This window comes from Perognathus longimembris, chromosome 5 (assembly GCF_023159225.1).
Source record: "Perognathus longimembris pacificus isolate PPM17 chromosome 5, ASM2315922v1, whole genome shotgun sequence".
In the NCBI taxonomy this organism is placed as follows: domain Eukaryota; kingdom Metazoa; phylum Chordata; class Mammalia; order Rodentia; family Heteromyidae; genus Perognathus; species Perognathus longimembris.
The window spans coordinates 46,891,974-46,916,123 of NC_063165.1; the positions used below are offsets into that span (position 1 = coordinate 46,891,974).

At 42.0% G+C, this 24,150-nt stretch overlaps 1 protein-coding gene across 1 annotated transcript in view; it reads right to left on the bottom strand.

The window, feature by feature from the left end:
- Positions 1–24,150, bottom strand: part of Hgd (homogentisate 1,2-dioxygenase) — a 48,633-nt gene that overhangs the window by 2,407 nt on the left and 22,076 nt on the right. The window contains exons 5-13 of the mRNA XM_048346715.1: positions 17,991–18,050; positions 16,213–16,304; positions 14,877–14,911; positions 13,779–13,858; positions 13,104–13,203; positions 11,034–11,158; positions 7,569–7,673; positions 4,829–4,955; positions 1,378–1,559 (exon numbers count right to left, since the gene is read on the bottom strand). Of these exons, the coding sequence (XP_048202672.1) occupies positions 1,378–1,559; positions 4,829–4,955; positions 7,569–7,673; positions 11,034–11,158; positions 13,104–13,203; positions 13,779–13,858; positions 14,877–14,911; positions 16,213–16,304; positions 17,991–18,050 (906 nt within the window). The remainder of the gene's footprint in view (positions 1–1,377; positions 1,560–4,828; positions 4,956–7,568; positions 7,674–11,033; positions 11,159–13,103; positions 13,204–13,778; positions 13,859–14,876; positions 14,912–16,212; positions 16,305–17,990; positions 18,051–24,150) is intronic.

The following is a 24,150-nucleotide window of genomic DNA, read 5'->3' on the forward strand; positions in this document are numbered from 1 at the left end:
TAGCAGAGTGCTAGCCTTGAGCAAAAAGAAGCCAGGGACAGAGCTCAGGCCCTGAGTCCAAGCCCCAGGACTGGCCAAAAAATAAAAAATAAAAATAAAAAAATCTATAGTCCCGTCACCACCACTAACAACAACAACAACAACACAAAAATCCAGGACCTGAACATTACCCCAAATTCGACTACTGAAGAAAATTTCCATGTCCTGTGCCTCATGGTTGAGGAGCATTGTTTCTTGGTCATACAAGTACCTAGAGACAATTTAGGACACTAGGGGTTCTTGGAGGGTAACTGGGGTAGCCTGAGCACTTCTGGGAGTAGATGTGCTTGTTTAACTGAGATTGTCCAACTGTGCCCCATAGAAACCCCTCAGAGGCCCTGGCAAGAGAAACAGGGCTGAAGCCTGAGAAGAATTTTGGGCCCTTCGTCCTCCAGAGTGCTGCTTCCAGCTCTGGCTACAGTGTTGGGATTGAGAACAAACTGCACTGGATAGATGGACAGCTAACATCTACTACCTAGGACATTTACAATTGCTCATGGAGTCAGACAGGTCTGTGTTAGAATTATGAACCAGGTAGCATTGAAGGCATTTGTTTAAAAAATGCAAAGCAAATCTGCAGATGGTTTAGAATAAAAATTACCTCCTGTGGTCCATTAAACTCTACCTCTAAGAATATAAAAATAAAATAAAATCAAATACCGCAGCCAACTGCAATTGTGTTCAGCCTGGATGTTTACAGCCTGACAGGAGAGGAATACAAAGCAGGTTTTAAATCCCATCCGTTCCATCCCATGCCAAAACAGAACAAAGGAAAAGGAGAAAACATCTGAGGATCACAGCTCACAAGCCTTGACCATAAGAAAGCAAAGACTTCTGAACCCTTCAGGGCTTGAGAAACAGGCTGAAGGTGACATCCTGCCTCCCCTGCTGTTGTGGGCCTCCCTGACTGCCTGACTCTGAAACAGCACATACAGGGCCACACACAATACAGGAAGACCCCTCACACCGTGTTTGTAATAACCTTGCACTTGAGTGGTACTGAATAGTCTATAGGGTCAACTCATAGTCATCTGCTGTGATAGATAGCATACCCATTCTGAAGATGTAGTTAAGTGATTTGCTTAAGGCCACACAGGCACTAAGAGCTACAATTTAAACCCAGATCTGCTCCCAAATACAAAAAGTCTTCCTACACCACCACAGCTTGGGTTTAGTATTTGCACAAGGCTATGTATAGATACACATATAGATATGTACCTACAGACTCACAGCCCTCCTCTCTTTGCTCCACCCCTGTATCTTTGGACAAATAAAAAATAGATGATTTTCTGTTGGCAAGTTGGGAATCCAGCTCCCAGAACCTGGCAGCTTGCTTACCATGGTGCCATCGGCAATCCTCTCAGGCTCCAGTGTGGCTTTGCTGGCCTTCTCAAAGCAGTCAGCATCAGGACCATGGGGGGTCATGGCACTATGCAGGCTGCCGCCCCCTGGCAGGAATCCACCTTGCTTGGCCTCGTAATGACCTTTGATGAGTCCCATGAATTCACTCATGCAGTTCCCTGGGAAGGTTGAAGCAATATTGTTATGATTATTTTATTTCTCTGTCTCTGTCTCTGTCTCTGTCTCTGTCTCTGTCTCTCTCTCTCTCTCTCTCTGTGTGTGTGTGTGTGTGTGTGCCAGTTCTGGAGCTTGAACTCAGGGCCTGGGTGCTGTCCCTGAGCTTTTGTGATCAAGGCCAGTGCTCTACTACTTAAGCGACAGCTCCATTTCTCTCTCTGTGTCTCTCTGTGTCTGTCTGTCTGTCTGTCTCTCTCTCTCTTTCTTTCTCTCTCTTTCTCTCTTTCTCTCTCTCTCTCTCTCTCTCTCTCTCTCTCTCTCTCTCTCTCTCTCTCTCTCTCTCTCTCTCTCTCTCTCTCTCTGTGTGTGTACCAGTCCTGGCTCTTAAGCTCAGTGCTTGAGTGCTTCTCTGGGCTCCTGTTTGTTCAAGGCTAGTGCTCTACTATTTGAGCTCTGCTTCCAGATTTTGCTGGTTAATTGGGGGTAAATGACTCATGGTCTTTCCTTCCTGGGCTGGCTTTGAACCATGGTCCTCAGATCTCAGCCTCCTGAGTAGCTAGGATTACAGGCATGAGCCATCCATGCTTCATTCAACATTGTTATTCTTATCATACAAGGTAAGATCAGTAAAACAATCAAGGACTCTCCAATAATAATCCTGCACTATGCCAGGATAGGAGAATCTGATATATCTTCTAGGATCAAGAGTATGACTCAACAAGAAAAACCATAAAACTTTCATTGTTATAGAATCTTGTTAGGCAAAGATCTACTCTATGGTCCTATAGAGGCCTCAAGAAATGAAGCTAGATCTAACCAGGCCCAGACAAAATAATAACAATGCAAAACACAATAAAAGGGGATAAATCCCATTCTCTAAATTTATAAGTCCAATATAAAAGTTATCTATTGAAGATCAGAATCTCTTCCTAAATAATTCACACGAGTATATGGTTGTTGCCATGTTTCTGATTCCCAGTCTGGAAAGCTGAGGTGGAGTGTGTGTGTGTGTGTGTGTGTGTGTGTGTGTGTGTGTGTGTGTGTTTCTGTAATAGAAAAACCCCTGGATTCAAAGTCCGTTATCAAAACATAATCTATGTGAGTGAATCTTGGTCTCTTTATCATAACAAGTATCATTTTCTATAGCTGATAAAATCTTATTCTTCTGTTCCAAAATTCTAAGTCTGAAAAATGGAAATAACATCTACTTCTACTCCATTATAAGATTTTTCTCTTTTCTTCTTTCATTTTTTTGTAGTATTTGTAGTACTGGGGTTTGAACTCAGGGTCTCATGCTTATTAGGCTGGCACTCTACCACTTGAGCCATGCTTCCAGCTCTCACACAAAGCCTTTACCAATTCCTGACAGGTTACCTCCTGGACTCTGCCTGCATGGGTTCTATGAATGGAAGTGCTCTACTCTACAAAATAACCTATCATATTACTTAACAGCTCTGGGTGTTAGAAAGCTCTTTTCTATATTCAATGGAAATTTGCTTTCATATAGGTTAAATTTATGGGTCCTAGTTGTACTTTTAGAGTCACAAATTTAACAAAAATCACCATACTTACAATCTTATATTTCTATTAAAATAAAGCTTCTTATTAGAATAACAACATCTCTGAAGTAGAATGAAAGAAATATGAAACATTAATAAATTTCATTGACTTTCCATCTCTATCCACTCTTTTACTTTTCCCTCTGATCATCTGTTTCTCAGTCTATCCAACTGCCCATCCATCCATCCATCATCCATCCATCCATCCATGTATACAATTAGATATTGGGCTAAGTTCTGGGTTAAGAAAAGGCTCCCTTAAAGTTATTCAGAGTCTGTCCTGTGAGAGACTAGAGAGTGCAAGTCACAGAGAATAGAGGGAAAAGTGAGAAGTAAAATAGCACGGTCAATGTCTTGTCCTTCTTGTATAATCAGCTACACCTACCGTTCCCCAAACACTAAGTGCTGCTTTAGGGCCCCTATAAAAGGACATAGATTTGGCAGCCCCTGCAGAGAAGGTGAGATACAGATCACAACATGTAGCAGAAATAAGGGAAAAGAAGCCAATGAAAGCAGAAAGTGTATATTTTAACAACAGTTGTGCTCATGACTTAAATTTGCCATCACATTCCCCATTGCAGAATGTGTCCTCATGGTCACCTTCACCGCTTAATTTGAAGAAGAAAGCATGATGGAATTTGCCTTTGATCTGAATATGAATTCAGGTAGCAGTGAGTTTGGTGATAACATTTCTATATCACTTTCCTTATTTCAAAGGACAGTGGGAAGGTAAACCTCACCTTTCTGATTAAAGCTGAGACTCCTTGACTAAGATGCATTAAAAAGACTAGAGGCAATATTTCTACAGAAATTACTTCCCACTTCTCTTTTAAAGTCACATCAAAATAGTAAGAATTTTTGAGTACTGTTAAAAAAAAGGTTTTTTGGTTCTTTTTTTTTTTTGGGGGGGGGTGCAGGTTCTGGAGCTTGAACTCAGGGCCTAGGCTTTGTCTCTAAGCTTTTGTACTCAAGGCTAGTGCTCTATCACTTGAGCCACAGCTCTACTTCCAGCTTTTTGGTGGTTAATTGGACATAAGAGTCTCATGGACATTTCCTGTCTGGGCTGATTTGGGACTGTCATCCACAGACATCAGCTTTCTGAGTAGCTAAGATTATAGGTGTAAGCCAATGACAGCCAGCAATAAGTAGAATTTTTTAAGAACTTGAAACAGGACCTAAAAACTGACCAATAGTCACCATAATAAGCCATTAGTCACCATAATATTAATTAAATAAAAAGAGTAGATTTGTTAGGCCCTATTGTAGTCAACAAATGATCTGTAGAACCTCCTTCCGGAATAGACTGTCCCCTAGTACAGACTTAAATCTGCTTTGTCCTGTCTAACTAATTGGACAAAATACATTTTGTTGGCTGTTGAACTAGACTCAAATAATGAGCTTTCCCCAAACCATGCTCTAACAACCATCATCCCCACAGCCCTTGAAAGAAATACCTGGTAATGTATTTACCAGCCTTTCTGCCTTTCTTTAGGGCCAGAGAAATAGAGATGTAGGTTTAGAGTCAATGCCCCACTACCATCCTTACAGCTATTTTGGATTTTAAGTAGCTTAAAGTGAAGGCAGTAGAAATAGTACTTTGGGGATCCTGCATGCCGGGCTGCACATCCAGGATAAGCCAGACCTTATTTCCAATGCATAGTGCTTACTGCATGTCACTGTGTCCAAGGTGCCTTGGTGAAAGAGGGACTTACTGTGGTAATAAGGAGGCCTGAAGGTTTTCTCAGCTACCCCCCACCGAGGTGGGAAGATGACAAAGTCAGCGATGGCCACTCCAGGACGCATGGACTTGGCAGTCAGCACTGTGAAAATGGAGGGGTCCTGTGAATGCACAAGAGAGGCTGCATGTAAGTGCAAGGGAGGTAGGTGGACAATGGCACTCGTGTCACCCACACATGAAGGTGTTTTCAAGTCATGGTCTAAATTCCAATCAAATGACAGTTCAGGCTTCTGGTAAAGGTAAGTATTCATCTGAATGTCTCCTTGTGTGCTTGAAGCAAAATGAATTCACACCAGTTAAGAGGGCTGGTTCTGAGCTGCTTCATCAGGCTGCCAAGCCCACACTACATGCATCCTACTATCCCAGGGCTCTGAGAGCCAAGGTGCCTGTTTTCTAACTCAGGCCAGCGAAGCAGGGAGCTTGTGGTAGAAAGTGTCCCATCCCACCCACCCCCCACCCCTGGGCTGGGAATGTGGCTTAGTGGTAGAGTGCTTGCCTAGCATGCATGAAACCCTGGCTTTGATTCCTCCGTTCCACATAAATAGAAAAGGCTGGAAGTGGTGCTGTGGCTCAAGTGGTAGAGTGCTAGAGTTGAGCAAAAGAAGCTCAGGGACAGTGTCCAGGCTCTGAGTTCAAGCCCCAGGACTTGAGATATATATAGATACACACACATATACACACATACACACACACACACACACACACACACACACACACACACACACATCCCCGCGCCACCCACTCCGAATAAAATTGAAATAAAACAGCATCTAGGCCTAAGTGATCTGCTTCTCTTTGAAGAATCAAGGATTCCAGGTGGTATGTGCTTTGCCCACAAGTCTAAGAACTGGCTCATTGGTTTCTGACTCTTGATTGCCTCTTGGATCTGAACTATACCATTTACATCACTAGGAGGGGGATAGATTGAGGAATTGGATTACGCTTTTAAAAGAAGTTTAGATTCCTTCAATGGAAAGAGTGGGATTCAATTTAACTGACATCAAATGCCACGTTTGCCTTCAGAAGCCATGTAGGCATTTTCTTCTCTACTCTTTTAGACTTCATTAGGAAGAGAAGAAAGTAGTTATTTCTACCTGAAAGAACCAGGGAAGGCTTTGAAGCAAAGGTGTCAGGTAAGCAAAGCTTAAATAATGAAGGGAAGGAAAGAGAATGGAAGAAAGCAAGAGAGAGACAAGAAAGGAAAGAGAAGAAAGAAAAAAGTGTTTTATCATGGAACATGGGAAAGACATTAAAAATTCACCGAGATTTTGTTAGGAGAGAAGGTTAAAACCCAGGGTGTGTTGACAGAAGGAAGAAGGGCAAGATGTGATATTGGAAAATGAGCCTGGGACCAGATGGTAAAGAGCAGCAAATACCATGCTTCAAAGCTCAGATTTAATCCTAAGCCATAGGGAACTTTTTGAAGGCCTTTAAATGTAGTGGTGGGCTGATGAGATCTGTATTTGGGGAAGAAAACTATAGCATCAGTACAGAGGAGACGGAACCTATATAAATTCAGCTGGAAAAAAAAATCAGTCTCCTTGCTGGGAGATTTAATATTTCTTCACCTGTTATGGGAAATGGTTTGAAACTATTGAAAGAAGGGAAAGATAGTGGGGCTGAAATAAAACTTTATCAGTGTCTCAGGATACTTTCTCATGTTGTTTTGGGCTTGGTATCTTGATTTTCTTTTCCCTTTTGGTTTTATTAAGAGTTGTGGTTGTTCAGAAAGGTAGTTTTGTCCCCCTAGAGATAAGCCGAATTGGCTCCAAGTAATCCTTCTGCCTCTGATTCTCTGGCTCCTGCCCTAATTATCTCTCAGCTTGTGGGTTAAGTTAATCTATTATGAACTAAGCTGCAAAAGCAACCATCCCCCAGGATCTCAGAACTAGCCCTTTATCAAGAACATGGGGCCTTGGGGGCCAGCATTGTAGACCAGGGACCTATTTGTGGCCCCATAATTGACTTAAAAATATGAGCAAGTCTGTGCACTAGGACTTCTTTGGTTGAAGTTCAAACACCGAACGTCACGGGTTATTTTAGAAGAGGGCTCTTCCCTCCATCACTGCCAACTCCAACCAAGCAGCGGAAATTAGGTAGGTGGCCAGAGCAAGTGGTGACTTTTTTTTTTTGCCAGTCCTGGAGATTGAACTCAGGGCCTGAGCACTGTCTTTCCTTTTTTTTTTGCTCAAGGATAGCACTCTACCACATGATCCAGAGTGCCATTTCCAGCATTGTTATGTTTATGTGGTGCTGAGGAATGGAACCCAGGGCTTCATGCATGCTAGGCAAGCACTCTACCGATAAGCCACATTCCCAGCCCACTCAAGTGGCAACTTTTGAGAGTTAGGAGAAAGACAGAGACTTTTCCAGTTCCATAAGTGATCCTCTTTCCTGGCTCCAGCATGAACACTAGCAGGTGTGTGTGTGTGTGTGTGTGTGTGTGTGTGTGTGTGTGTGTGTGTGTATGTAAGTTTTTAACCCATCTATGGGAGTTATTACAGTTACTCTGTACAGAACTAAGCTGAGCTTATGGATGAATGTTGAGTATCTCACCTCACTTCCTCATTAGCTGTTATTTATTCCTTTGCCAAAGGACAAATAGCTATATCTCAGCCTTCCAAGGGCGACCTTGGAAATATTAGATCTGTGAAGGCCTCAAGTCAACTGTGGATCCCTCCCACCGAAGGGCTGCCTCATTTCAGGGATCTTACCGCATGGTCAAAGGCGACTGCATTGATGACCATGAAGTTGTCCAGGTTGTACTTGTAGGGTGTGTAGTTCCCATGCCAGGCTACGACGTTGAATGGTGAGAAATCCTAATCACAACAGGGGAAAAGAAGATCTTGGGATATAAAGTTCCGTAGCTATCATTCTATAATACACACTAGCATAACTCTCTTTTTATTTGATATTTTTGGAAACTTAGTCATAGCCTTGTTTGGGAGAGTATAACTCTCTTTTTTTGCTTACTTTTAATGTATCCCAGACTGGCATGGAATTCACTATGTAGCTCAGGCTGAACTTATCGTCCTTCTACCTCTACCTCCTGGATGTGTATACTATCATGTCTGGCCAGAAAAGTATAACTCTATTTTTCTTTCTACTTTTGCTAGTCCTAGGACTTGAACTCAAGACTTGGGTACTGTCTCTGAGCTTTTTGTTCAAGGCTAGCACTCTACCTCTTGAGCTATACCTTGATTCGTAGCTTTATAGTAGTTAATTGGAGATAAGAATTTAATGGACTTTTTCCTGCCTGGGATGGCTTAGAAACACAATTCTCAGATGTCAGCCTCTGGAGGAGCTAGGACAACAGGTATGAGCCATTTAAATCACTATGAGGTTGTTTCTCCCAGGCTTTAGGCACAGATACATTTTCCCATAAGCTGTAGCTGCCTGTTATACAGGTGTTACAGAAGCATAGCACAGTCACCAGTCAGTGCTCTCAACAACTTTCACATAGCTGTGGGAAGCTATGGGTGCCACAGTGCCACCAATACTCAAACAATCAGGGCTTTTCTTTTTTGGGGCAGCAGGCATTTGCTATGACAATTCTCTAGGTTGTTGTAGCCTAAAGTGCCTGGGTTGATGAGTAGACTTCTGAGAGTTCCAGTCCCAGGAATGTGCTATTTCAGAGTGATCCTAAGGTGCTTCTTGGTCTATGGAGTGGGAGGGTGGAGGGTGGAAAGGTTTAATGTTCTACTATTGAAAAATGATCCTCACCCCCACCAGGATCTATCTGGAAAAGAAGACCCAACTCAAGGTTCTGAAGTCTTTAGCAGACAGACTCTTCACCAAGGTGTAGTTAGGGTTAAGTGGGATGATTAGGGGTGCTGAAGATATCTGCCTTCCCAGCAGTGGGATCACATAGCCTTCCTGGGCATTAAGAATAAGGGAGGGGGCTGGGGATATGGCCTAGTGGCAAGAGTGCTTGCCTCAGATACACGAGGCCCTGGGTTTGATTCCCCAGCACCACATATACAGAAAACGGCCAGAAGCGGCGCTGTGGCTCAAGTGGCAGAGTGCTAGCCTTGAGCGGGAAGAAGCCAGGGACAGTGCTCAGGCCCTGAGTCCAAGGCCCGGGACTGGCAAAAAAAAAAAAAAAAAAAAAAAAAGAATAAGGGAGGGAGCCAGGTGTGGTGGCTCATGCCTGTAATCCTAGCTACTCAGGAGACTGAGATCTGAGGATGTCATTTGAAGCCATCCTAGGCAGGAAAGTTCATGAGATTCTTATCTCCAATTAACCACCCAAAAGCCAGAACTGGAGCTGTGGCTCAAGTGGCAGAGTGCTAACTTTTAGCTCATTAAAAAAAATTCAGTGACAGCATCCAGACCCTTAGTTCAAGCCCCAGAATCCAGAATCATTGAGAGAGAGAGAGAAAGAGAAAGAGTATGAATATAAAGGAGGGAAGTATTGTTACAGGACTCCAGCAAGAGGTAGAACCATGAAGACAGGTTTTCTCAATTGTATGTAATGCAGGTAGATACTGAACAACTAGCTTTCTGGAACAGAAAAGCTCTGATTTATAGTGTTGTTGATTTCCAAGTGTAAATATTTTCACCATGATCATATTTTCTTTCAGTTATTTTTCAAATAAGTTCTCACATTTTTATCTAAGTCAACCTGGACCATGATTCTCCTATTTACAGTTCCTGAGTAGCTGAAATGGGAGGCTTGTTCCACCATGTCCAACTTACTAGTTGAGATGGGGCGGGGGGGGGGGAGGGAGAGGGTGTGTCATCAACATTTTGCCCAGGCTGGCCTTGAATTATAATTCTCTAGATCAATCACCGCACCCTCCCCACCCCTCCAGCTGGGATTGCAGGACTAAGCCATTGCCTCTAGCCTCTTTATTATGATCATTTTTGAGCTACCAAAGTGATTATATAGAACCTAAGTTGAAGAAGTACACACACCAGCTCTTGTTGTTGGCACCTCTCAGACTGCCTACCAGGAGCCAGGCCATGTCAGAAACATAGTCTCAGAAAGGAAGAAAGCAGGGAAGACTTATTCTACATGCTTTTCCTCCTGCTTCCAATTCCTGTGGAGTGAACCCAACACAGTCCAGTAGGCTAAGGAGTTTAGGTGGAAGTGCCTCATAGGGTCCATATTGTGACAGAGGAGAGAAAGTGGACCAGGGGGCACAGATAGAGAATAACATGGATCCACAGGGCCCATGTGGCAAGTAGAAAAGCTATTTAGGAGGACCTGCTACTACTTCTAGAATGGTGGTATACATCTATGTCCAAATGATCTGGGTAATGGTATCATGCATAGAGTGAATGCACATTTCCACCTCTCATCTCCGGAGGTAATCCTCTTCCTGGGCTGGAATATTATCTAAGGATCTGTAGTACACACAAGCTTTACTGAGTGGCTCTGATAGAAATGGTCTCTGAACCACTGTGGAGAAACTTGACCCTGAGAATCTGAGGGTGACCATGTGTCTACCTCAGGGACTAATTTTCAGTGTCAAACTGGTTGACCTCTCTTGGTTGGAATGAACGCTAGGTGATATTCCCCCCAAAATGGCATGACTAGACAAATGTAAGCAGTGGAAAAGAAGAATGAACAAAATAGAATGAACAAACAATGGTAACTTGGATTCTTTTTTAGCTTATTGTAACATACTAATATAGTAAGTAATAATATCTAATATATTGTTATAGTAATATGTTTTGGTATCGTTTTATTATCTGGGTTTTTATGTCCTGATTTGAGCAGGCTAGAAATATAAAACAAGCAAAACTAATTGACAGAGTTCTATCTATTTTGTATCAGCCATTACTTGGTTTCAAAATAGGTTGATCATTGAGGAATATTAGTTTTGGTTGATTTCCTTAACTCATTTTCCCTTCCAGAACCTATTACACTGCCTGTCTATTCATTAAAGCATTATAGAAACCTACTTATTGCCAGGGTTTTCATCACTAGATGACTGGGAAGAACATAACAGACAGAGAGAGGTTTGAATTCTGATCCTACTACTTAATGAGATGTGAGTACATAATTTAGCAAAACCCGGCTTGCTTTCATGACTATGAATAAGGCAAATAATATCCTATCTATAGTACCTCAGTGGTACTACAAATTGCACATAAAGTATCCAACACTGGCCTTGACTAAATGCTCATTACCTATTCATTCCTTCCCCTTGCTACCAACCCCCTCATCTTACCTGTTTGGCGGCAAACAGCTTGCCCTGGTATTTATTAATCACAGTGTAACCACCTGGTACTTGACGCTCTTCATACCAGGCAACAGGTATCAAGAAATCACGAGGATTGGCCAAACCATTAGCTCCTAGAACACAGTAACCCCCATCCCATTTAGACCATCCTGAAATAACACAGAAAAGATGCCCACAAAAAAAAAAAGGCTTCCTCCTGTGTCAAAAGCTACTCTACAAATGGCTTTCACTAGATTCACAGTGAGATACCTTTTTAGGAAGACTAGAGGAATTTATTTGGAAAAAGATTTTTTTTTTTTTTTTTTTTGCCAGTCCTGGGCCTTGGACTCAGGGCCTGAGCACTGTCCCTGGCTTCTTCCTGCTCAAGGCTAGCACTCTGCCGCTTGAGCCACAGCGCCGCTTCTGGCCGTTTTCTGTATATGTGGTGCTGGGGAATCAAACCTAGGGCCTCGTGTATCCGAGGCAGGCACTCTTGCCGCTAGGCTATATCCCCAGCCCGAAAAAGATTTTTTTTAATGATCATTATCAAGCCCATTGCTGCTGGCTCATTCCTGTAGGTCTAACTAATCAGGAGGCTGAGATCTGAGGATTATGGTTCAAAGCCAGACTGGGCAGAAAAGTCCAGGAGATTCTTACCTCCAATTAAACAGTAATAAGCCCAAAGTACTGGTGTGGTTTAAATGGTAGAGCATCAGCCTTGAGCAGGGAAAAAAAAACAGTCAAGTGAAAGCACAAGGTTCTGAGTTTACATCCCAGGACTGCCCAGCCTGAAAAATGACTTGCTCAGCCAAAAAAAAAAAAAAAAAAAAAACAAAACCCACTATCTGCAGAGAGAAAGTATTCAGGACTTGCTTATTTAGCCCTGCTTAGGAATGAGTTTTCTCTCTAGAGAAAGAAAATAAGTCGAAAGACCAAATACAAAAGTCCTAAGTGCAAAAAACATCATTTAACTCTGAGATGAGAGACCTGGAGAGTGTTTTATCATTTCCAGTTCTTGAGGTTAAAAAAAAAGCCCCTAGCTGGTTAGTAAATTACATATATTTTCCAGAGGGTACTTGTTCCATGGAACCTAGAGGCTCTGCGCCTGCAGAGCAGCAGGAAGCCAGACCAAAGTTGGAAGAGTGGGTGGTAAGCAGGATGACAGACGGCCCACCAGGGCTCCAGCTGCCTCTTTGCTGCCTCCCACCTTCCTCTGCATATTTGGATCCCCCAGGGGAGTGACCAGAAGGCACATGCTGGTCTGTCCCTGCTTGGCTCTAAAAAGCTGTCAACAAGGAAGGAAGAACTAAGAGATAGGGCCAGAGATGAAACCAAGGGCAACTTTCCCAGCTCTCCTTGTGCTCCAAGGGAGATCTGAGAACAACTGGTCTTTGCACCTTCACTTCCTTCCTGAGTCTCCTGCCTGGGCTGTCAGAAGAATGGAGACTAGGAGACCTTGATTCACCTTTGGAAGTTGGAATCTGTCTCCCAGGACTGTGTTTTTACCTTCTTTATTGTTCAGTGCGGGGGTTTCATAATGTGTGCAGTAGGAAGGTGAGGTACATAATCTATGTGACATCCACTTTACTCCCCCTTTCCACTGGATTAGAGCCCCATCCATTTCATCTACATTACTGTGTACACACAACCAATTCATGTAAGAAAACAATTATTCTTGTATATTTTGGCTTAAGCTATCCCTTTTTCTTTGAATGCTCTGTAAAGATTAGTCAAGTCTCATCTCTTCTTTGAAGCTATTCCTGACGACACCATCCCACAGTCACCTGAACTTCTACATTCTTTGCAGTGTTGTGGTATGACCAGAAACCTATTCTATAGTGTCTTTATCACCAATAGTGCAATTCATATTCTAGAGAGACGTTTATGATGTTTTGATTTGGGCCATTTTCTCCCATATTCCCATATTCTATGGGAAGGTGCTCAATCTGGAGAAGCTGACTGAAGAGGAAAGTTGAAATTTGAGCAAGATAGTAAGGGAAGAAAGGTGTTTAGCTTTCAAGCAATGATCCATGTTCTAGACCTCAAGTGAGGCCTAGGGGCTTGGAGTGAAAGATTTACCAATGGGTCCCAGGTCAGGTAACTCAAAGTGGATGCCATAGACCTCCAGGATGTAGCCCCTGGTCTCCTCGAAGACATCTATGCTGAAGCGCATTCCCCTCTGGAATGGATGGAGACACAGGTATATTGTCTTAAATCATACTTGTAGTTCTAAGCTTCCCCAGAGCCACAGTCAGTCCCAAATGTGGAAGTAAAGCTGTGTTTCTTGAACTGTGCTTGAGAGGCAACCAGACCAAAGATCAAACATTAAAAATTTAACCACATATGTGACTCAAGCTAATAGTATTCTAAATTCTTTCTGGGTCCAGAGAGAACAACAGCCCCAAATTTCATCAAATTATAAAAGGTATGACAAAAATAAAACAAAAAACAAAATCCTTTCCTACTTCCAACCTCCAACCCAGCCTTATACAGAATGGGGGCGGGGGATGCAACCACTTAGGAGAATGTACTGATAAATACTCTTTTCTTTGTGATTGCGTGCTGTATTAAAACAAAGCTGAATGCAACCTGCTTCCCCTTCCACACATACAGCCTTCTGTATAACTCACACTCCTCCCTGCAGCCCAGACATGACAGAGAGGCATTTCAGAGTTGGAAATAGAAGCAGCTGAAACATCTGATTGCTCCCAAATTAGGGAGAGGCAGGGAGGAGAGAGGGGGCACATTACCAACCTGAATGACGCAGATCTCATTGGGCTGCACAAGGATCTTGCCAAACTCAGTGTAAATGAGAAGTTTTCCTTTCTGGGGAACTGACAAGTAAAAAAGAAAGAAAGACAGGGCAGTGGTAAGCAACCCTTTTCATGTGAGAACCATTTCATGCAGGCTTAGGGACACATTTGCTTTTTTTTTTTTTTTCAAATTTTTATTATCAAACTGATGTACAGAGAGGTTACAGTTTCATATGTTAGGCATTGGATACATTACTTGTACTGTTTGTTACTTCGTCCCTCATACCCCTTTCCCTTTCCCCCCATGAGGTGTTCAGTTCACTTACACCAAACACTTTTGCAAGTATTGCTTTTGTAGTTATTTTTCTTTTTTTACCCTGTGTCTCTCAATTTTGGTATTCCCTTTCAATTTCCTAGTTCTAATACCAGTATACATGGTTCACATTTGCTTTTTATTCAAATGAAAAAGAGTATTATTGTATCTGGGCGGGGGCATGTATATTCTGACAATTTCAGTGAACTACTAAGACTATGTAGAACAATTTGAAAATGCTTCAAAATGACTCTGCTTGTCTTTGGTTGTCAGGCAAGCAATGTGTGTGTGTATATGCACATCTTTGTGAAATGACCAAAAAAAGCCATAGAAATAGAATGAAAAAGTAGTCATTTCTAATGATTTTAGCAGAAGGTTGGCATTCGCATGTCTAATGTCTATGTCAAAATATCAATACTAAAACCACCAAAAGGAATGGAAAGACTCAACTAGTCCCTGACAGACCTTACCTTTTAGATGGTTTTATGAAAATTTGTATTTAAATTGCAGTTATCAAGGACAAATTGGCTTCCCTTGGGTGAATATGAAGGCAAATGGAGATATTCCCTGTCAGAAAGGCCCAGAACCAGGAAATAAGAGTAGGGACTTGGAAGTGTGCTAGGAATCATTTCTGGGTCATCAGTGGCCTCTAGACCTCAGCCAGTAGATTTCATTAAATTAAATGAACCAGATTGGAGAATAAGAAAAAAACAATGTGTAGAAATTTAGAATACGTCTTGGAGTCCAAGATTAACAATGACGGAGTCTGAAAACATTAGAACTTACCAATCAGGAAGTCCCCATCTGAATTGTAAAAGCATCTGAAATATACAGAGTATTTCCTGTGACTGTTCAGTTTTAACATTATCTATACAAATTGATTCATTCTGCAAATTATTTTTCAGTGCCTACTGTGTACAAGGTGTTGGGTATAAAATGGCGAACAGAAGCTCCCATGTAGAGTTTAGAGTATAGTAAAGAGCCAGAGAGCAAACAAATGCAGTAACAGAAGAATATCATCACAATCTATAATGGCATTATGAAAGCTAAGGTCAGGGGAATGAAGCAATAGGAAAGTGTGCTAGTCTTGGGAGTCACAATAGCTTCCTTGAAGTAACAAGAAATCTGAAGGTTTTATCTAGGCAAGAGAAGAAAACATTCCAGGCAAAAGGACCAGTATGTTCACATGCTTTGAGGGAAGATGGCCTGTGGCAAGTTGAGAGAAAGGAATGAAGGACAGTGTGGCTTGAGTAGAGAGAGGGGAAGTGGCCTGATATGAAGCTGGACTCAAAGGGAGGTGTTCAGTGCCTTGTCATTGAGATGTGATCTTGACCTTGATTCATGTGATCTTGACCTTGACCCAGTTCACTTAGCTAACAAGATTAGCATTCAGCTTTGGGTACAACAGTGTGGTCCCAGAGGTTGTGTGCAAAGTTGCTCTGATAGTCTGCCTCCTAAAGAAAGGCCAAGAGATCTATTTACTATTAAAACATTTTTTAATTGGAAATAAAGCAAGTACAGAAACTTGTCTTCCCAGAGAAATTAAGCCTATACAGAGCTATTAGGTAAAGCCATATCTGTCAGCTTGACCTGCCACTAACATACAGCATGACTTTAGATTCAACAATAACCCTGGGAATCTTAGATATTAAACATATTTTGACCCAACCCCATCTAAAATCTCATTTAAGGACTCCATACTCCATTTGCTGTTTGCATGGTTAAGTGGCATTCTTGTATATGCCACCAGAGTCAGTTAAAATGAAATGCTTATTTATTTTTTGCTAGTCCTGGGGCTTGAACTCAGGGTTTGAGCACTGTCCCCGGCTTCTTTTAGCTCAAGGCTAGCACTCTACCACTTGAGCCACAGCACCACTTCCAGCTTTTTCTGTTTATGTGGTACTGAGGAATTGAACCCAAGGCTTCATGCATGCTAGGCAAGTACTGTACTGCTAAGCCACATTCCCAGCCCAGAAATGCTTATTTGTTATCACTACCAATAAATACTCTGAGGGGGAGGCAATAAAAACTGTTACTTTGTGGGTATGAGAACTGGCCTTCACCCTCTGGCTACCAGCTCTTGAAGATGGAGGTGTCTTGCCCTAGGCTCTGAGCCACTTACTTGTTCTCCATGGAGGTGTTGCATAGAAAAATGTGAACAGCAAGGCCATTGTTGGATCTAATGTCTCCAGCTCCACACAAGGTGTGTAGGCCCTGAGAGAGGGAGAGGAGGGTGAATACCAGTAGGACCAAGAAGACAACAGAAGATAAGCCCTTTCTCTGGCATCTGGGGATCAGGAGGAAAATGTCTCCCAAGGTCTTCCCTTTGAGACCAGTGGAGCATTTGAGATCTAGGCTATCTCAGGGCAGCCTGGAATTGACTGACTTATGCTTGGTAGGTGGAGCTCACCTTAGTTGCCATGAAGCCCAAATCTAGATTAGTCTTAATGGCTACGTCAGATGAACTTATAGGGCATGAAGTCATCACTTTTAATGAACTCAAAAGTGACATTTTTATCATTCTGGTACTTAAGATCAACATGGAGGGGCTGTTCTGTGGTGATAGATCAGGTAGAGAGGAGACTTGATAGAATCAGGGAGGCTGCAGTATCAGTTGCCAGTTAGGGCCCCCCTCAGGTACCCTCACCCTGTGGACAGCCCTCCACAGTGAAGGCCAGCCTCACCTTGCTAGAGCAGGGTGGAGTAATACATGGTAACTGACAGTGGTTCTGTCTGATATGTGACCAGAGAATTCACAGTGCAAGAGGCCTATGCAATGGGGCCCAGTCAAAACAGCACTCAGCTTTGCTTCTTAGGAAATGAACCATGGGCGTTCACACAGGTGGGGGAAATTTGCATTTTATGTGTTTTTTTTTTAATTCAGTGTACAAGATTGGATCTTTTAAAATTTGCACAGTTTGGAGCACTTAATAAGCATTTGGCTTTCGCCTGGACACCTAGACTGTATTGGAGTAAGCCATGAGCCAAATACACACAAGAGACCCTCACCCCATGCACACAGACTGGCCTTTTTGAACCCCACCTTCTGATAGTGGCCTCTCCCTTCATTCAAACATGCCTTGCTCTGGGGATCTGAGGTGCCCGGTACTCCCAGCACTAGTAACTACCCGGCAGAGCTGCCAGTTAGCACTGTACAAATCAGAGTTGCCATCTTGTATCCATTAAGGGGCTCATGAACTTGGGGGAGAAGACTTTTCATACTTATTTTACTAATCTTGGAGTAAAATCTATCATTTCCTTTAATTATTCTGAATGAAAGTAGAAAACCACAGCAGTATCACAAACATCCATCATCATTCTAACCACAATGTGGTTATTACAGATATCTCAAAATACCATTTATGTCTATACCATAAAATAACATTTATACCTATATCATAGCTATTAGGGTTCCCCCCCTCCCAGAGATCTTACAATATAATACATTAGTAAGGAAGCATATATATGATTACAAACCAAACACAATCTCTAAGAAAAAAATTATCATTGTATTTTAGCATAATTTTATCTGTAATTTAGTGCCATTTCTTTTATACATTTAAAAACACAGGTGTCATAGACTAGCAAAAAAAAGATTAAGAGACCTGGTTTAGAAAGAAAAATAAAGAAGAAAATAAATAAAACAGGTCTGAAAAATGGCTATTTTTCCACTGGCCTTTTTGTGACTAGATAGTTTGTGGTACCCTTTGTGTTGAGAGCCATATGGTGCCTATACATAGGCCATCCATCCCTTGGCCAGTCCCCATGACATAGGCAGGTGGCTTTGCCTCTGCTGCCTCCCCATAATGCTGCTTCTGCTTGGCATTCAGCCTGCAGCTGGTTAGATCACTCACCGCAGAGGGGAGGAGGGCAGAGGAGGTGCGGAGAATATTGACTTACCCTCACAAAGTCCACTTTCTTCTGAGATGCTTTTGGAATCTCAAATGGTTTCCATCTAAGCTGGAGGAAAAAAAGTACACATCCAGGAAAATTACTTCACCAGGGGAAACCATTGGCTTTCTAAAAAAAAAATAGCATCAATTACCTAGGAGAAAAAAAGGACAGCCGCTCCCTCTGTGAGGTTCTGACTACTGTGATTTTTGTTATTGTAGAGTTAATGATTATCTATCATTTTCTGAAAGAGGCTCTGTTGGTGTGCATGCATGTGTGTTGTGTGTGCATGTGTGCATGTGTGTTTTTAAATTGAGATGGATATACATTGCTTGTGTTCCTAAGCACTTTCAATTATAAAAATAATTATAAAAATTATAAAATTAAAAAATTATAAAAATAAGGAGAAATTAGTGCTTCCTCCTTCAGCGGCTATTTGATTCTTTTCACATTTCGCTCAGGCACATCAGTAAGTTTTGACTGATGCTGCTCTTCATGCTATTTATAATCAGCTCCCTTTGCTGCATGCCAGCCTCTCTGTGTGGGCTACTGACACTGCAGGGGAAGGTTCTACTGTGATTTCCAGCCCCTGAAGATTTGAATTATTTCTTTGAGAGGAAAAGCACCCAGCAAAGACTGGATTTGGTAGATTCAGGACCAGGTTCAGGTTTTGTTTCACCAAACCCTGCATCTGTCTCCAGGCTGCCTGATCGTTTGGTTTCAATCACAATAATCTTTAGTTTAAGGAGGAATTGATCTAAGGAAGTAGGGAAAGAAACTAGCAGGTTCAAGCGTTGTTCCAAGTGCCAGCCCAACACTTATCAAGCAGTAGGCTTGACCCAATCAAGCTGGTGGCTGATATACCCAGCAGCCCCAAGGCACATCTCATGGGGTAATCTGCACCCCAGGGCTGGCTCCCTTGGCCACAGCGCCTGGTAAAGGCAGGCTGGGCTGGCTCCCTCAGTTCCCCCTTGGCTCTCCAGGTTCTGGATTCAACTCATTCTGTTATTTCAGAAGGGCCGGCAGATGGGACAGGAAACTACAAATGGAAGAGGCAGTACTGGGACTATTCTGCATCTCTGACATACAGTGAAGCAGCATTTCTTAAAAGCAAAGCAAAAGACATCTCATTTGGAGATGGCTCAAAAAGAATGCAAAAGGCGACTCAGGAAAGATCAATGAAAGGAGGCATTCAGGGCCGTGAGTGATGTTATCTCCTGTGGGAGAAGAGAAAATCTGAGAGGAAGGGTCTACAAAAGAGTTTCACAACCTTTGGCACTACTAAACATTTTGTTTTGTTTTTGTTTATTCATTTTTGGGTGCGGGTACTGGGGCCTGGACTCAGAAATCCTCTCACTTGACTTTTTTGCTAAAGGCTGGCTCTCTACCAATTGAGCTACAACTTCACTTCCAGCTTTTGCTGATTAATTGAAGATAAGTGTCTTTCAGACACTTAAGTCTATCCAGGCTGACTTTGAACCTTGATTCTCAGATCTTAGCCTTCTGAGTGGCTACGGTTATAGGTGTGAGCCATTAGCATCCAACACTACTAAACATTTTGTGCCGGATAATGTTTTGTTGTGAGGGCTGTCTTGTGCCTTTAAGATGTTTAGCACCACCCTTACCTCTACCCACTACAAGCCAGTAGTATGCCTCTAAGTTGTTAAAGGCCAAAATACCCTCAGATGTGGTCAGCTGTCCCTTGGGGCTCAAATCTCCTGTCACTGAGACCTATAGACCTATAAGGATATTCTATTGACCTCAGGATGGGACAGTTGTAGCACTATGTATATGCTGGAGATTGAACCTAGGGCTATGTGCTGTTCATGGTCAGTATATGCTCTATTATGGAGCCAATCCCTCCCTTAACCCTAGGCACCACTGGAGTTTTAAGCAGAGGTATGATTTCATTACTAGCCCGTACCTGCTGCTGTCCTCTATAGCAGCAATGCAGAGTTCATATATTCAGGAAAATTGCCTGAAAAGACTCATCATTTTAGATTTCCCAATGGAAGAATCAAATCGGTGGTTACCTTGGCAACCTTTCAGCTCCAACCAGGTTGGATTCTTAACCTTGGCTACCCCATGAGAATAACCTGGACATCCTTTGAAACCAAGACCAAGTTAATTCAGAATCTGTGATGGTAGGGCCAAGCATCAGCATTTTATAAGATACTCTCTTACTGTGCAGCTAGAGAGTAAAAATCAGCATCTTCATCTCAGAGATTCTGTAATTACTACATTTGTGAACCAAGCATCATCACTTAGACAAATCCAGTCAGTCAACCAACAAAGCCACAAACAAGTCAATCAATCTGCTAAATTGTGGCACCTCAGGCCACAGGATAGGCCAGGGACAATGTCAATTACTAAACAATAGGGATGCTTAAATTATATAGGAGTAAGGATTTAACAACTATAAGGGGGGGGGGATGGAAGAAAAAAAGAGAGGAAAGACAAAAGCAGAGAGAGAGAGAGAGAGAGAGAGAGAGAAGGCAGATCCTGTAGCAAATGACTTGCTACTCTAGGACACCCATGAACTGCTTAAGTTAAAATACCTGTTTGGGATAGAAATAAAGTTCCACCTAGAGAGCAGAGAAGAAGAGATTGTTCTGTGAGTGAGAAAGGTGAACCAGCGAGGCTAATGGGTAAGAGAAGGCCTGATGGTCAGTTTTCAAGGTCTTCTGTAGCACTCATCCCTCCGGCTATGAAGAGTGAGAGCCGGATGAAAAGACAATCCTGCGATGCACTCAGCAGGACCCACATTCCAGATGAAGCAATAGCTTGATGAAAACTTCTCTAATGCAAACACAGTTCCCTTCAAATGACAGATGGTACAGGGAGAGGAATGATTTGTCTGTTGGATCCAATGGCAGTAGGTTGTAGGGTCTATATTCAGACTCCACAGGGCCTATATCATGAAGAAGAAGAATGACTTGAAAGTGGTTCTGATGAACTTAATTCCTACCTATACAAGGAAGCCAGTTTGATTAGGAATCCTGATGTGATATTTCATAAATGTGAGAGATATTTGAGGATAGGTTAATAGGAAGGAAGAGCTCATGGAGCATAGGGTAGAAACTTCTCCTGCTAAGGCCAGATGCTCAGTCTAATTATCTATGTGTTGTGCAGCAGTAACTCTGCTAGAAGGTAACACTAGGAGAGCAGTGCATTGGGCTGGCTGGGGGCTGAACCACTGGTTTTTGCTAGTGCTTTTTTTTTTTTGCCAGTCCTGGGCCTTGAACTCAAGGCCTGAGCACTGTTCCTGGCTTCTTTTTGCTCAAGGCTAGCACTCTGCCACTTGAGCCACAGAGCCACTTCTGGCCTTTTCTATATATGTGGTGCTGAGGAATCGAATCCAGGGCTTCATGTATACAAGGCAAGCACTCTTGCCACTAGGCCATATTCCCAGCCCCATTGCTAGTGTCTTTTGTTCTTATTTTATTTTATTTTTTTTGGCCAGTCCTGGGCCTTGGACTCAGGGCCTGAGCACTGTCCCTGGCTTACTTTTGCTCAAGGCTAGCACTCTGCCACTTGAGCCACAGCGCCACTTCTGGCCGTTTTCTGTATATGTGATGCTGGGGAATCGAACCCAGGGCCTCATGTATACGAGGCAAGCTCTCTTGCCACTAGGCTATATCCCCAGCCCCTTTTGTTCTTATTTTTGTGGTAACTTTGGGCAGCTCATCTCTGTCTGGACTGTTTTTCTTAAAATCTTCACGGGTATTTGTTCTTCATTAGTAACCATAGAGAATAGGAGAGGAACTTCTGACAGAAATAAAGGATGCTTGCTCATTTATATAGTTCTTGGTATGGACTAAATTGTGCCCTCCCAGATTCCTATGTTGAAGAGCTAACCTCCAATGTCACTGTTTTGGAGATAGAACCTGTAGGAAGTAATGAAAGTTAAGTGAATGATAAAGGTGGGGCTCTAATCCAATAGGATTGTGGTCATCTAAGAAGGTAAAGAGTTCTGCCTGTCTCCACAGGCACTCAGAGAAAGGCCATGGGAGGCTACAGTGAGAAGGTGCCACTAAGAGCCAGAGAGTCCTTCCAGATAGCAGCACTACTGGCACTATGATCTGGGACTTGGACTCTACAAAACTGTGAGAAACTAGGTTTTGCCATTTATACCACCTGGTCTGTAGCATTTTGTTATGGCAGTTCAATCAGAATAACTTAATCCTACAGCTTTTTTTTTGGTCAGTTGCGAGGCTTAAACTCAGGGCCTAGGCATGTCTGTAAGCTTTTTTGCTCAAGACTAGCACTCTACAACTTTGAGCCACAGTGCCACAGCAGGTTTTCTGGTGGTTAATTGGAGGTAAGAATCTCCAAGTCTTTCTTGCCTGGCTAGCTTTGAACCATAATCCTCATGTCTCAGCCTCCTGAGTAGCTAGGATTACAGGTGTGATTCACTGATGTCCAGCTTCCTACAGCTTTTAAATTGTTACTCATTCCTAATATTATTGCTAGGTAACACCTCCTATATGAAATTTAGTTAGTAAATATTTCAAAAACAATGACATCAGTTATAGTGCTTAAGGTAATATTTTGACTACAGTAGGCACCAATAAACATTTATTGAATAAGTAAATGGAAAAATCAACATAAGGTCATGAGAATGTTACTTATATTTCAAAGAACAAGAAAAAGAAAGCAAGAGTTTTTGGAAGTCAAAATGGCAGCTAACAGCTAGCAAACTAACACATTTTCCTAAAAATCCAAAGACTATTTCCAAAATATAAATCATAAAACGAAGGTTCTTCCTACATGTTCTGGATCTATTGTAACTTTCTGTCAGTCATTCAGAGAGGAGCAAAATCGCCAAATAGAATTGTGGGTTCGTATACTTCTCCTTCTCATTGCTTTACATATTTTGCAATTATATTCTGTAAAATCTACTGTGAAATAAACTTTTACTTACTAGAAATAAAGTAGTAAAAAAAATTAGAAGAGAACCCTTGAATGTCCAAAGTTAGAATTAAAAATTCTTTAGTATGCCCAACGGAGGAAGATAGAGAATTCATGGTAACATTTAATGATCAAGATTCAAAATTCATGTTCAGAGATGAAAAGGAAATATGAAAGCAGTAGCTTTAATATAGCTTATGATCTGAATATCTATTTCAATATCCCTGATTCTTTAATTTGCTGAGATTCCACTGAAAATTGCCATAAATTCAAAGAGGCAAGATAAATGCTCTTAACAACATTGGTTGGCTAAAGGCAGACATGACATTAGCCATCAGTATCATCACCCAAGAATTTTGAAGTAATTAGTAAGTGAAACAGTGATTGTAATGTTTACAAGGAATTATTATAGCAGCTATATCTGAGAGAGGTGCAGGGGAATTGTTAATGATGACTTTCAGTCCAAGAAGGGAATGAAGTGGTGAAAAAAATAAAGCAGTGACTCACCAAATTCTTTAGTAAATCTAGCATCAAGAGAAAAATAGGCAGCATAATTTATATGGAGAAAATAATCAGGTTTTGATTGATTCATTGAAGTACTATGAAGTTACAGACAAGAGCACCAATAAAGAGAACCCAAGTCATAAAAATGTATTTAGATATCCTAAACATGTTCTTGAAACTATAAGAAAGATGAGCCATAATGGATAAAAGGTACATTTCCATTTAGCCTTTCCCTTGAATGTAAAGCTAAGAGCTTTATGTTCATTACCCAGTGATGTGGTTTAAATGTTATGCTAGTCTACTTTATATTACTGTAATGAAAGATTTGAAAAAATTTACTTATGTAGAAAAAAATAGTTTATTTTGGCTCAGTATTGTGGATGTTCCAGTCCAAGATATAATAGCCCTATTGCTTTGGGCCACTGATGGGTGTGGCACATCATAACAGAAGCATGAGGGTAGGTAGCAAACGGCTCATCTTATGATCCAGCAGGTAAAAGAGAAAAGAGGGAGACTGGAACTCTACAGTCCTCCTTTCAGAATACACCCTTACAGACCCAGGGATCTCCCAATGGTCCCACATTCTAAAGGTTCTATCACCTCCCTATAGTTCCATCCTAAGGAACTCTTCTTTTTTTTTTTTTTTGTCAGTGGGGCTTGAACTCAGGGCCTGGGCGCAGTCCCTGAACTCTTTTGCTCAAGGCTAGGGCTTTACCACTTTGAGCCATAGCTTCACTTCCAGATTTTGAGTGGT